The sequence below is a fragment of the Calypte anna genome, chromosome 17 (genome assembly GCF_003957555.1).
Source record: "Calypte anna isolate BGI_N300 chromosome 17, bCalAnn1_v1.p, whole genome shotgun sequence".
NCBI lineage: Eukaryota > Metazoa > Chordata > Aves > Apodiformes > Trochilidae > Calypte > Calypte anna.
The window spans coordinates 1035868-1050632 of record NC_044262.1 but is presented as its reverse complement, the minus strand read 5'-3'; the positions used below and the strand labels follow the sequence as shown (position 1 = coordinate 1050632).

At 46.0% G+C, this 14765-nt stretch overlaps 1 protein-coding gene across 2 annotated transcripts in view; it reads left to right on the top strand.

Moving 5' to 3' along the window:
- PNPLA7 (patatin like phospholipase domain containing 7) overlaps window positions 1-14765 on the top strand; it is an 89380-nt gene that overhangs the window by 55100 nt on the left and 19515 nt on the right. For both annotated transcript variants that reach the window (XM_030461288.1, XM_030461287.1), the window contains exon 27: window positions 11054-11210. In XM_030461288.1, coding sequence (XP_030317148.1) covers window positions 11054-11210 — 157 coding nt within the window. The remainder of the gene's footprint in view (window positions 1-11053; window positions 11211-14765) is intronic.

Sequence of the window (14765 nt, the reverse complement as noted above, 5' to 3'; positions counted from 1 at the left end):
AAGTTTGAGCTGCAAAAAGAATTGTCCTCTAATGGGACAATGTTCTCTGCTTTATCACCACCCAACCCCCCAGATACTCATACACTTCTGACAGCTTTACTTCCCAGAAAGAGAGCATTTTTGCAGACACGGGGGCAAGGTGTGTGCTGAACAATTTAATAGAATTCCATCTGAGTTCTGAATGAATCTTGGTGATAAATTACTGCTCATGTTTTTCTTTATAATCCATTTTTATTTTGAGCATTTTATGTTGAGACAGACATGGAATTTGGTAGCCCTTTGTCTCAAGAGCACTCCCTCTTTGCTGTCTTCATCACCATGTTCTTGAAGCCCTAACCCAGGAAGCTTCTAATTGATTAATGCAAAGCTCTCCCGTTTTATTTTTTATTATCTGTTATCTCTGTCTCTACTGAAGCCTGTGCCATGTTAAAACATGTGCACTTCTGTATTTCTGGCAGCACATTTTGCTCATTCCTCTCCTTTCTTCCTTCTGTAAACATTGCTGTAATTTTTTGCCAAACTATTTAATTTTTTTTTTGTTGTTTTACTACTTAATTTGCAAGCTACCACCTGCTGGTTGTCGAGAGCAGAGGTAAGGAAGAGCAGGATTGCTGAGCCTGTTTGTTGGTCCTGTGTTGTTCTCCTCCACTAATCCAAACCTCTGTGTTGGGACTTGTGGATGCACATCACTCCTTCAGCAATGTGACCATGTCCCATCAGCCACTCATTTCCTCATTTCTGCACCCATGCAATACAGAGGCCTCGGAGAGGATTAAATAGCAGAATGGATAAATATGATGATTTCTTCTGTCTTTAAGACCTTATTTATGTCATGGTCTAAAATGCTTTTGCTGGGGGTTCAGACTGGTGTGTGGATCAGTCAGCATTCTGCTTCCAGTAGAAAGGTAATTGTATGCTTTGGCAAAAGATTAGGATTTTAAAATATTATATTTTTTTTAAGTGGAAATATAACTAAGACTCTAGAGAAAGCAAGAAGTTGCTCTGAACTCTGTAAATCTGCCTTTAGAAGGTTTGCAGGTCAAAGTGATTTTGTTAGGTCTTCATCTCTTTTAACAAGGCAACTCGAAGGGATTATGGACTCAGTCCCTAATTGCATCCTGTTATTAAAGCTCCTTCTGGCTACAAACATCTTGACAGGTCCCTGAACAGGCTCTTGATAGTCTGGTGTTTGGATAAGGTATTGCCCCAGGTAACCTCCTGCCTCGTTCCAGGAACAGGAATCTCCCAGAGGGAGCTCAGGGTTCCAGGGTGCTGGTGCTGGGTGTTTCTGTTGGAGGGATCATGCTCTGTGACACCAGGAAGATCAATTATTTAGTTGTTATTTTGGGAATGTTTGTCTGGCTTCCCAGTTACAGTCAGTTTGGGAGGTTTCACCAGAGCAGCTTAATAGTAATTATCTTTGTGGTTTGTCATGACAAAAGGCTGGGAGGAACTAAAGGTTTTTCCTTCTCTTGTGACTATAAAAATAAAACAAACTGAAGTGATACAGTTTGAAAATTACAGTGTTTTGCTTTTGTTAAGTGCTAACTTAATTTCAGTTGGAAACATTGTGGAGTTTGAGGGGAAGGAAAGGGAATTTGCATTTAGAAAAATAATGCCTTTGAAATGCAGTTGGAAGAATAAGGACACATCAAGCCCTGCAGCAAAGGCATTAACCCTCCCATCAATCCTTCTCCTGACCCTTAGCCATCCCACACAGCCCACCCTTTCTCTGGGTTTCTGTGGCTGTCTCAGCAAAGCTGGTTTGAAAACTAGAAGTTGTGGGGAGGGACTTATTAATACTGAAATACCTGGGAATCCCCAGGGCTTTGGGAAGAAGCTCAGGTGCTGCAGTTTCAGAGGAAGGACTGAAACAAAACTGTGATGACAAATTTGTTGTTGGTTGTGTCATTATTCTAGGCATGAATTTGGTTCCACAAAAGCACAATGGGGAAACTCAGTACAGAAGCCCAGTTCCTCTTCAGCTGTTCTGGTAGGAAGCTGTATTTGCAGTAAGACACAGGCTACAAACATGTAAGATCTGCTGATGGAGAAGGGGAGAGCTCATGTTATAAGAAGTTAGTTGCTTTTTTTGGATTTGCTGTCTAAAAGAAGGCAAAATGAATCAGCTGGGGATAAAAGCCCGTGGTGACAGAGACCTTTACCAGGCAGTGTCTCAGAATCACAGAATTCTTGAGGCTGAAAAAGCTCTCTGAGATCTCTGAGCTCACCACTGACCTAACCCCAGCCCTTGGCACTTGGTGCCACATCCCCTTTCCTTAAACACCTCCAGAGATGGGGACTCCACCATCCCAATGCCTGATCACCTTCTCCATGAGGAATTGCTTCCCAAAATCCAACCTAAACCTCCCCTGGGGCACTTCAGGCCATGTCCTCTCCTCCTGTCACTCCTTGCCTGGGAGCAGAGCCCAGACCCCCCCTGGCTCCAACCTCCTAAGGGATTTGTGGGGGGTGATCAGGTCCCCCCTGAGCCTCCTCTTCTCCAGGTTAAACAACCCCAGCTCCTTTAGCCTCTCATTATAAGACTTTCCCTGGCTGGCCACACTATTCCTGATCCAGCCCAGGATGCCATTGGCTTTCCAGGCCACCTGGACACACTGCTGGCTCAGGTACAAGCAGTTGCCACACAATATTCCTGGGATGATGCCCACAGGTCCAGCATCCCAACTCTTCTACCCCAGCCCTTTCCTTGGGGCAGAGCCTTTAAGCCTCCCCTGAGGAGCTGCTGTTGAAGGTTATTTGTAGCTATTTTTCATCAGGGCATCTTCTCTCTTTTTTCCATTTAGTGTTCTCCTCAGAGTTATTATTTCACCTCAGCTCTTGAAATGTCCAGGAGGGATTTGTTTTTTCCCCAGCACTTCCTTGCTGAGTCTCAGGGTCTGTCTCTGACTCACTCCCTCTTTTTCATTTTGGGCACCTGGCCTCTTTCATCAAGTCGTTCTTTTTGCCTTTTCTTTATTTTCAGCTCATAAAAGGGAGGATAAAAGCAGCAGCAGCTCAGGAAAAGCAAGTTGTGATGGAGGTGTTGGTGCCTCTCCTGCCACGTGCAGGGTGCTCACACTCCCTGCTTTTAGAGGAGGACAGACATGCAGATCCATCTCCCCCCTGCTCACTTAGGGGCTGCTGCCTGGGGTCTCTCTGCTCCTTAAAGTTGGTTTTATCTTCTGATTCAGTGGCTTTACCCAGTGATGAAAAGGCTGATGCAGGTCTTGTGATGTTCTCTCAGGAGATCACATTTGCCTTCTGCACCCTCAGTCCTTGACTCCAAGATCCCTGACTCCACAAAAAAAAAAAAAACTAAAGCAAGGAAGCTTTACAGTCACTGCATTCATCATGTGTGGCTGCAACTCCAATTTATTTAGGCAAGTCTGAGTAAAAACCTGCTCATCAGTCTTGCTTACTCTCTGCCAGCAGACTCTGCTCCCTTGGCACTGCTGTTTATCCACAAGGCACAAAGAACTTGTTTGTGCTTCGTCTGCACTGGGACAGAGACTGCACAGGAGATATTTGAGTTTGGGGAGTCTGCTTGGGCATCATCAATGTGAGGGCTCCCAGTTTGGACACCATGGACTGGAGGAGACTGGTTGTTGGTGGGGCAGCCCAGCTGTGATCAAACATCTGAGGAATAAAAAGCTGAAATCTGAGGGGGAAGCAAGGGTTCCATGGCAAAGTGCTGTCCTCAGGATGGGCACTGCTCAGAGGATGCAGACCAAGCACTTCCCTTGCTGTAGTTTCTCTGCCTGCTGTGCAGGTGATGGTGTTGGTGTTGGTTATGGAACCCTGAGGTTCAATCTCTGGTAAGAACAGAACCTCCTGGGGAGGCTGGGTGAAGTTTTATGGTGCAGGTGCTTGAGGTTCCCCTGATACAGTCAGACAACCCCCAGCAGATGGGTGTTTTATTTCCAGTTGTTTGCTGGCTCCTGAGATGGCCCAGAAGGACTCTGCTTCCCTTTGCTGGAGCAAGCCAGGGCTTGAGGAGTATGCAGTGCTACAGGGATCCCATTCCTCATCCTGGTATTGTAAAGGTGTCAGGAACTGAAAGAGGAAAGAAACTTGTAGAATTCCTCTTCCTTTCTTTTAAATGTCAAAATGAAGCTCAGTGTCTGCAGTCTGCCAGGGGCCAAGAGGAGGTGATGAAGCAAGAATTCTGCAGTGTGGATGTATCAGAATGACAGAGAAGAGGCTGAATCTGCTTTGTGCCATGGAAAAACCAACCACTGAATACCTGAAATGTCCTTCCTGCATTTCACTTTCTTTACAAGTGATCCCTTTGTACACCAGACCAAATCTGTCTTTTGACATTTGGAAGGGCTGAGGGTCAGCAGCCTGAGGTTAATCCTGGTGACCTTTCCATTTGTCAGCCCACAGCCCTCACTCCCCTTCCTGCAGGGTCACCTTGCTGCTGGGGGAGGAACATTCTGGAGGAAGGGAAGCAATCTGAGTACCTGTTCCTATGGATTTGGGTGTGTGAATAGATGTCTGTGTATCAGTAGCCAGTGGAGTTGTCATTTTTCTTTCTTATATTGCCTTTTAAAGCTCAGATTGGGCTTTCAAAGCTTGTACTTATCCATCCAGGTGTTTGGAGAAGTGTCCTGAGCCCTGTGTGCTTGTGCTCTGCTTGTGGGCAGAGCATCCATTGCCAAGTGCACAGAAATCTGGTAGAAATCTGAATTCCAGGGTCAGGTCAGGCTCCTGGATTCTCTTCTTTATCTTTCAAAAAGCAGATTTGATTTCAGGGCAGTATCAAATAGCAGAGAAGAGTCTAAATTCTTTCTCTTTAAAGATAGGATTGCACCTTTGACTTGTTTTTCTACTTGTGGTGCTGTTTTGTAGAGGCTGAAGGAGAAAGACAAGGAATGTGAGCTCTTCCTTGGAAAGGATGATGGTAACTTCTCTTTGGATACCTAATTTGAGTCTTATCTAGGTCATCCCTTGAGTATACTGTTTGAACAAACAAAACCCTAAAAATAAAGCAGTGAGTTCTACGTATTTGCTTTTGTTGAGAAAAAAAACCTCCTGAGCCCTGGCTGGAGGCTTCAGACTTTCTGTTTGCAAATGGTTGGTAATGGACTGCAGCTTAATTGCTCCTGAGAGGCCTGGCTTTGATTTCTTCAGGGACAGAGCATCCTGTGGATTGCCCGAGAGCTCAGCCCTATTAATCCTCTTTATGCATCTGTTCAAAACTCTGCCTCCAAGTGCAGTTCTCTTACACATGGGCAGAGCCATGTGGCTTTTACCACATCTGCATGCTGATTGCTCAGGGAATTGTGGAACAGTTGGGTCCTCACATGCCCATAAAAGCCACATTCATACGGCTTGGCACCCACAGAATGCTTCATTTTTCCTTTTCCCATCTGTAGCACCTATGTAATTGCTCATTTGCTCCCATTGGCCATGGAGGTTGAAGGTTTTAATGACTTCTCTTAAATCCTCCAAGCAGCTGGAGCTTGGGAGCCATCTTCTTCAAAGTTATGACTTTAAAAAATTAAAAATTAATTGCAAGTGTTTCCTTAGGACTGTCCTGTCCTGATCTCCAGCCTGCAACCCCCCAGACTCATTTAATCACAGCTGTACTTTGATATACAGATGAAATAAAATGAGGAGCTGTTGGGGTTGTAGTTTAACTCTTGTTACTGGTTTGCATGTCTTTATCAGCTGAAAGCATGTTGGAGGTGATGCTTTCTGTGTCCTGTGGTGCTTTCAGGAAGATGGCAAAGCTCTTGCATTGCTGGGATTTTTAGGAATTTCTGCCTAACCTTATCTGGGCACTTTTCACAGCTAGGTCCTACAGGGGTGAGGAAAGGGGGATGTGTTTGTTTTCCAAGGATATTATCTTTCTTTGCAGATCAAGAAGTTGTTCCATGGCTCAGTACAGGACAGAATTCTGGTTTTCATCTCCAGGTGGAGAGTGATGGGGGATGCAGTTTGCTTTTTAGCCTCTCTTCCCTCTTCCTGCACAAAACTACTGGAGCAACCTTGGTGTCTTTTCTGATTTACTTCTACTCTGGCTTTTTTGGGTGTTTTTAATCCCCTCCAATGATTTCCTTTCCTGTCCCTGCACACCCCAGGACTGGGTAGACCTGACAGCTCTCCTGAAAGGGCTTGAACAATTTTTGTTCATTTACTTCTGTGTCAGGCACAAATGTCTCTGTTTAAAGCTTGTTCTAAAGTTAGTACATAAAGCAGGAACACGAGCAGTGCTTAAAAGGACGTGGCATTTGGTTTTCCTTGCAGGATATCACTGGGACTGGGATAAAAGAGGAGCTGCAGAAAAAGCAATGCACATGCTTGCTTCTCTCTGAGCTGTCTGTAGCATCCAGGACTAAAGGGAAGGTGGCTCCTGGAGTTCAGGAGATGGTGGGAATCCAAGGGAGAAGTTAAATGGGAGGATGAAATGAGGGTTTGCTAATGGAGGGGAAGATGGGAAGAATTCAGGTCTCTGGATCAGTCTGTGTGTAGCTGAGGACAGGTTTAAAACTCAAGAAGGAAGAAAGCTTCCTTCAGGGCAGCTGGGGTGAGGACCCAGGAATGTGGGATTATTCTCTCTGTTTAGCTTAGAAATGGAGCTTAATTCATTAACGTTGTCCTGCTTCAAAACTTCCTTGTAAATGCAGCAGTAATGCAGCTTTCTGTTATCCTCTTGAACTGGCAGCTTAATCACTGTGATTATTCAGGCAGATTTGTGGTACTGGGAAGTTTTATGGTCAGGAAAGACAGCAAATAATGTTGTTGGAACAATACAAGTGGAATTAGGTTTAAAAGCCATGTTTGTATGTGTTGTTGCACAAGACTGAATGTGCCAAATTGGTGATAACAGAGTTGGCAACTTGCAGGAAAGTTGTTTGGTTTCCAAGTTGGTGCCTTTGCCACTTCACCCTTGGGATCAGCCATGAAACATGTACCAAGAAATACTTCTTTATATAAAAAGGAGAAACTTTATCTCACATTTCTAAATGCCAGTCTATGTAGCACTTTATTTAAATAGAATCACAGAGTTTTAGTTGGAAAAGACCTTTATGATCATCAAGTCCAACTGCCAGCACCCTGCAAAATCCTCCCACCCCAATGCAAAGAGCACTCCCAGTGTAACTCTGAGCAGGTATCCCACACCCCCACCCCAAATGGGGTTATTCAGGTCCCCTCCCCTGGGTTGGCAGCTCAGTCACTTTCTTTTTATTCCCTCCTTTCAAAGGAGTGCTGGGGGAATGGTTGCCCAGCACACCTCTTCATGTCCATGTGGCACATCCATCCTCACCTGTGCTGACCCCCAGCCTGGGGGCTGGTGACTCCTCATGACATGGTCTGAATCCCAGCTGTTCTGGGAAGGGAAAGCTGCTTTTATTCATGTAGCTTGGCTTCTTCAGGAGTTTTAAGGTTATGAGGGAGCCTTAGTTCAGGTTTGTTAGGCTGTAGTAGAGCTCAGTGAAATCCCCTTGGTGATTTCTCTGGTTTTCTCCCTACTTTGCTGCTTAACTACATCAGGAAAGTGATGCAGCAAGCTGTGTGTCCTGCTTTGGGAAGGCTTGAGGGGGAGACACAGCAGAGCTTAATCCTGTTTTTAACCAAAGGAAATAACGTTTCGTTTCATGCAGGGAGCTCTCCTTCATCCTGATGAGTCAATCAGAAGAGGTGGGTGCTGGGGAGGGTGAACACCTGAGCTGGGGTTTCTCTTCCTTTCTGAATCTCAAGGGGATTTTGGAGGTGTGTGGCATGGCCAGGCTGAGCCTTGCCTTGCTGCTCCAGTAGTCTGAAAAATGAGTGTCCCCTCCTTGTGCTCAGGTGTCATGTTTGTTGTCCCCAAGCCTGACAGGCAGCATCCCATTGATATCTCAAACCTGGCTTGTGGAGCAAACACTGCTGGGTGGTTTCTGTTTCTGGATCAATTGTGTTTTCTTCAGTCCCCTGACCTGAGCATGGAGGACAGGCTGTGTTCCTGCTGACACTTTAATCTGAGCTGTGCTGCTGCATTTGCTCCCATTTTCCTGCGAGCTGAATCTAATCTGAGCTCCGGAGGCACGTGTGGAGCAGACACATGCACGTCTTGCAGAAGAATTTTTCTTTTATCAGCCTTGCTCTGGCCTTCCTGCATTACAGTCACATGCCAGTGGCATTCTCCCCGGGGGGATGAAAGCAAGGGCTTGTTTCAAGAGCAGGAATTTTCCTGTAAAACCTCCTGGCAGAAGGTCTGTGCTTTCTGCTCGCTGTGCTGTGTTATTTCAAGGAAGAACATCTTCAACCCCCTGCCTCCTCTCCCTGCTCCTGATCATTTCTCTGTGGCCACGAGCAGTAAAGAAGAAATGGAGCTGGGAATTTAAGAAGTACAGCCCTGCTTTGGGAGGCTTTGGGAGTGTGAAGCAGGAGTTTGGTCAGCAGTGCAGTTAAGTGGCACCGTGGGGCAGATGATGGATGCTCAGAGCAGTCCCTACCTTGCCTGGCTCTGGTTTCCAGTTCTTCCTCAAACTGGTTGGTGGCTTTTCCACTCTCTAAGCAGCTGGGTCTGTCCTTTGGACAGGTGATATATGGTCATAGATTCCTCATGGAATGGCTTAGGTTGGAAGGGACCTTTTAGATCATCTCCTCCAAGCTCCCTGCCATGGGCAGGGACACCTCTCATCCAGACAAGGATGCTCAGAGCCTCATCCAACCTGGCCCTGAGCACCTCCAGGGGAGGGACAGCCCCAGCTTCTCTGGGAAATCTCTTCCAGAGTTTTTGTTTATTTATAGAGTCTGCACTCCTTGGGCAAGTCTTTGGGTTCTGGTGCAAGTTATTTGAAAGTAATCTTGTTGATTGCTCAGCTGCTCTTGGTGCCAGGAGGCCCCATCAGTGTCCCAGGACAAGGGGAATGCTGCATCCAGCTGCACTGCCAGGTGGCTTCAGGCACAGGACAGCTGCATCTGCAGCTCCAGCAGTGTGCTCTGTGTCTGAGAAGCTCTTTCCTTGGATCTTGGTGACCTCCCCCTTCCTCCTTTCATCCTGAGTGACATTCAGCTCTGTCTCACCTATGTAACCAGAGGTTTCCCCATCCCTTCCCACACTCTGTGTGTACATCCCGTGTTGGCACAATCCATTCTCCTTTGTACTCTTGCCAAGCACTGGCATTGTGGCCCTGAAGCTGCACAGATCACACAGCATCCCAGAATGTTTGGGTTGGAAGAGACCCCCAAGCTCATCCAGCCCAACCTCTGACCAACACCATCATCTAATCATTAAACCCTGTCCTTAAGGACCAGCTCCAGATGCCTTTTAAGTGCCTCCAGGGACTCCCCCAGTGCACAACCCAGAGGTGATGGCTTGCCCATAGAAGTAACAGCAATCTTTGGTTATTCATTCAAGGGCATCATGCAATGAAACGAAGCCAAATCCAGAGTGATCACATCAAATCCCTGATGTTTTCTGGGTGCCTGAATGAGGAGATCCAGTTTCAGAAGAGGTTTAAGGGAGTGAATCCACCCCTGGCCAGTTGAACGTTGCCCTCTGAGCAGGAAATGCTTTACAGTACTTAAAATGTCTGCACAAATCCCCATGACGTGGGCTCTCTCCAGAGAGCAGTTGGGTGGTGGGAGCTCTGGGTGTCAGCCAGTGCCAGGCACAGATTGCAGGAATAGCTGGGATCTGAAAGCCTCAAAACAATGGGCTCCTCCAGCAGGGGTAAAAATACAATTCTTTTAACTTCAGGCATCTGAAGAAGAAGCAATAGCAAAGCAGGGGAAGGGGAATTTGGAGAGGAAAACTAATTGAGGCGTTTTCTGCTCTTGGATTACAGCAGCAAAAACCTGACATTGAAGTCACTTGCAGCAGTATACCCGAGAACCTGTCTCAGAGCAGTTCAGCAGCTGGAGGGGATTTATTTAGATGGAAAGAATGTGTTCAGCATAGCTTGGCCAAGTGACACCTATGGTGGACTTGGCAGCTGTTAGGAAGTATTTATAGGATGTAAACAGCAAGGGGAAAGAGGACGTAAATAGAGCAAAAACTGGGTGGGAACTGAAAAAAAGGATGAAAATGGAAAATGATTTTACAGCTCTGTAGCTGCAAAGCAGCCATGCAGGTGGGATGAGCTTCCTGAGTGACTTGATAAGAGCTGGAGAAAGCATTTGGGAGCAGGGGCTGTGATTTCCTACTGACAAAAAGGCTGTCAGCTCCCCTGCTGATTTCTCTGCTTCTGCAGATGGGACAGGGGTCCTTCACTGGTTGTAAGATCAGATCAGATGTTCTACCTCTGCTCTCTTTTCTGTGGTAGGTAGTAGTGATTGCTTCAGAAAGAAGTATTTACAACAATTAGCAGCTCCTGAGCTTCCCAAAGCTGCACCTCTGACTCAGAGCTCATTGCTGCAGGGACGTTGCTGCTTCTGGTTTTTCCTTGTCCCATCAGCACTGAGGTTTTATCACTTTTTCAGCTCTGTTTATCACTCAGTTCCATCATTGCTCTGAGTTCCTTCTGGGCTTCTTGAAATTAAGAAATACATCTCCTGTCCTGAAGGAATTTGTATCATCCTCAAACGCTGCCTCTTCCCCTGCCCCTCTCCTGGGCCTGACAGTTCCACCTTGCCATTGCTGTTTGCTTTGTTCTTTGTTTTCCATCTTCAAATTCATTATTAATCCACGTGGTGACCCATCCCCTGACCCCATCCTGGCTGAGTTGCTTTGAAGAATCAATGGAAATAAACGTTGTGGAAAGGTCTCTGAAATCCAGCAGTTTGTGCTTTGGAATGACCCAAGTGGATTTTTGTGATGCTCCTTGAAGCTCTGTTGGCTTTTCCCACACGTATCCACTCACTTAGTTCTTGGCTGTTGTTCTCATATCACTGACTTTCACTCTGAAGTCAGGCTGGGTGGTTTGTATTTCCTGGGACCCTTGGGGGGTCCATCTGCAGCTTTCTGTGTCCTTGGTGTTTGTTTCTGGCACTGAGTTGTGCTGAGCAGTAGATGGGCAGCTCAGGCGGTGCCCACTGCAGGTCTCTTAGCAGGTGGCATTTGTGTCTTTATGTTCTTTGTTTGTCTGACAATATTTTATTTTTTTTCTTGGCACAGGGGATGCTCCCAGGTGGGGGTTATCAGAGCTCTGATTGAGGCTGGCATCCCTGTTGACATGATTGGAGGAACATCCATTGGCTCCTTCATGAGCGCCCTGTACGCCGAGGAGCGGAGCTACAACCAGATGAGGATCAAGGCTCGGCAGTGGGCAATGGTGAGCTCTGGGATGGCTCCTTCCCTCCTCGCCGGGGCTGCAAGAGCTGAACCACAAACCCCAGCAGGCAGCTGAGCCCAAGCAGCCCCCAGGGAGGGGCAGCCATCAGCAGGGGGGGTCTGCACCATCCCGAGGACCCCCAGGAGGCAGCAGTAAATGCTTGGTATTTAGCTCTGCACAAACTCTAATCCCATGATAAACACTGAGGGATGTTGTTCAAGTGTGTTAGCTTGTGCTTATCTTGGGTTTATCTTCTCCTTTTATGTGCTGGAATCTTTTTTTTTTTCTTTTTTTCCTTTCCAGCTCTCAACAAATGTGTTTCTCTCTTGTATAATTTTCTCTCTTTCATTCTCACATGCTGTCATTTTTCAGTGGAACTGATTGACAGAGGTAACCAATCCTTCTCTAAACTAAGTACAGACTGCTTAATTCGTGGGGTAGCCTGAGAATTCCAGGGTGTTTGTACTCTGGTTCAGGAGAAATTTTTAGCTTTAGATACTTAATGCCATCAAAACATATTTTCATCTTCAAAGCAGGGTTTGGGAAGGTTGTTTTAAGTGGTGACATCTCTGGGGGAATTTATTGATAAGATGCTGTGGAAAAATTGTGCTGGCACCAGATGATGCTGGTTCATGTTGAGTAAAGGGGGAACTGAGCATTGCTGCTGAAATGTTTCTTACAGGAACATAAGGAAACCACGTTTCTCCTGGTTAGGCTGGAGAGATGGAATTTTCCTCCATGCCTTTATCCAGAGGTTTATTTCCTCTGGTTTGTTGACTCCTCAGTTCTCTTCTGCACAGGGGGTGATGCAGAGGTGGAAATGCTGGATTCTGGGCTTCTCAGAGCTGTGCACCCATCAGCTTCATTGCCAGAGTTGCAGCTCTTGAGCTCACCAGCCTCATCTGGAATCACATTCACTTCTATCAGAAATAGTTTAAGAGGAAGAGAAGGAAATTTAATCTATTGGTTAGTTATTGAACACAAATTGCAAAGCTTAGAGAACATTTCACAAAAGAAAAGGCAGGTTTTGGTACCTTGAAGCCTTCAAATAAATAGCTGGGAGAGAGCTAACCTCTCTTGGAGCAAATATTTAATCTTTTTAATGAAGAAAGGATTTATTTGAGGTTTTTTGTGCTTATTCTGACAATATTGCCAGGCCCACATCCAAACCAGAAACTGTTCAAGGGTTTGAGAATGAAGAAAGGAAACCCTGCTCCCTTTGAAGCCCTTGTCACCATTAACAGCTCAGTCCAGCAAAATGCTTGCATTGGAAAGAGAAGAAAGCCACGAGACCTCTCCCTCCACGTTCAGATCACAGCTGAAGTACAAAGCAGCTTGCAGGATTCTGCAGCTTCTGCCCAGTGCCTGTTCTGAGTTATTTTTTCCTTGCCTTGTGTCACAGCAGCCACAGCCCGAGCACGGCTCCTCTCACCGAGCCCTGCAGGGAGGTCTGGGGGGGATTCAGAGAAAACCCACCCAAAAAGGGACCCGAGTGTGAGAGAGGTGACCAAATCCAGCAGATAAACCCCAATTCCCATTGCTCCAGGGTTGTAGGACCATTCCTTTTGTCCTCCAGAGCAGCAGCTGTTGGCCAGGAGCGGCTGCAGCGTGAGGGATGCTCGGGGTGCTTTGAGTGCTCCCTGTTCCCTGCTCCCCAGGCTGCTGATCCTGCTCCTCCAGACCTGGGAGCTTTTGCTGCTGAAGGTTATTGCTCAGTGCTCTCTGTGCAAAAAACCTTGCAGCCTGGCTTTTTGCTTTTATTTTTTTTTTCACCCGCGGGGTTCTTTTGAGGTGTCTTCATTGTGAGGGATTTAGGTAACTCTGGTATTTTGTAATTTATTATTTCTTAATCCATCAAAATAAATGCTGGGTTTGTCCTGCAATTTATTTCTCTTATTGGTATTTTCAGAAATTGGCAACTCTCTAGACTTGGGGCTGGGAGAAGGGATAATTTAATGGGATGTGTTTCCTCAGCCTAATGAAGCAGCAAAGAAATAAATTTACTTCTGTCAAAATCCAGAGGGGCAGGAAAACTCCCCACCAGGCTGGTTACTGTGTATTGTCTGTGTGTGTTTTCTGTACCTGGTTTTAAACAGCAAAAGAAACACACATGAGCTTTCATGTTTGCAGAATCTTGGCTTTGGGTTTCTTGTTTGGGTTTTGGTTTTTAACTGTAGAGTTAGTATTTCAAGGTGTACATATTTCACAAAGAATTCTGCCCTCTAAGGGAATGTAGTTACAGGGATGTGAAGTTAAAAGCCTGTACTGTGTAGCCTTGGAGTTTATTGAGCTGCTCTGGCCAAAAATTCATCTTTTCTTCTCTCTGCTGTGCTGGTTCCTGGCCCAGGGGAGGCAGAACCATCAGCTCCAGTTTGGCTCAGATCAAGCTGCCACCAGTCTGGATCCTGGGATCCTGATACTCTTCTTGTCCTGTCACATTTGTTGTTTTGAGGAGGGGAAAAAAAACCCAAACCAAACCACCAAACTTCTTGTGCTGGTTTGATTCAGACTTTAGACATGAACACAGCAAAAGCACAGCAAAAGGCAGTTCTGGATGTGCCTCCAGTAGTTTAAAGAAGATTTATTCTGTTCTGCTGTCCTAAAGTTTTGATCTCGTAACACGTTTTGCCAAACCCTCACACTTTGTTTTTAATACTTGAGAATGTTGAAAAATCCAGGGATTATCCTGCTCTTTGACACCTGTTTGTACAACCAAAGGACAGAGATGAGAGTTCAGGTTTTTTATTGTCCATCACCACTTGATCACCAGCTCTTGATCTGCTCTGTGACAACCCCCTTGTCCCTCCCTGCTGCAGTTGTCTCATACCATGGGGCAGCTTTGAAAAATAATTTTATAATTAAAGATCTTCCTGAAAAGAAATCTCCTCTTGCAGCAGAGCTCTGGGAATGAAAATCCATCAGAAGTTAAGGAAGATCTGTAAAATAGCTGGGAGAACTGGCAGGGGTGCCCCAAGGCTGGGCCATGGGGACTGAAATTCCAGAGCTCTTGGAGACACCAGTGAAGGTGGAGCAGAAGGCAGAAGGCTCTGGCTGCTTTTCCAAAGTGGGATCTTTAATTTAATTGATCCTGAGGCTGGGAGGAGGTAGCAGCTATTCTTGGGAGGCTGAGGGAGGCTGTTTGGCCATCAGTGTCAGCTAGAAGGGCATCTTCCAGTGAGGAGGGATGAGAAGATTCAGAAATAACCATTCAGTACAAGTATTTTATTCGTGTAGAAGATGAGTTGTGAGCATTAATTGCAGGGAAAATGTGGAGGCTCAGCATTGTAAAGATCATTTGCAGCAAGGAGAGCCTGGTGGTTGGTGCTGAGTTGGAAAGATCTTTCTTACTTTTTAAATAAATGCCTCTTCCCCTGATTTAATAATTCTAAGTAATGTCAGAGACCAAATCTCTATTTTTAAGTAGGAAACTAATTCAATTTAACTCTGTAGCAGTGGGAAGCATGTCTGCAGTTGGGTTGGCACTGTCCTCACCCCGTCAGGACTGAAAATGAGGATGTGACTGAAGGTGACAGGTTCACAACTGGGTTTCTGCTG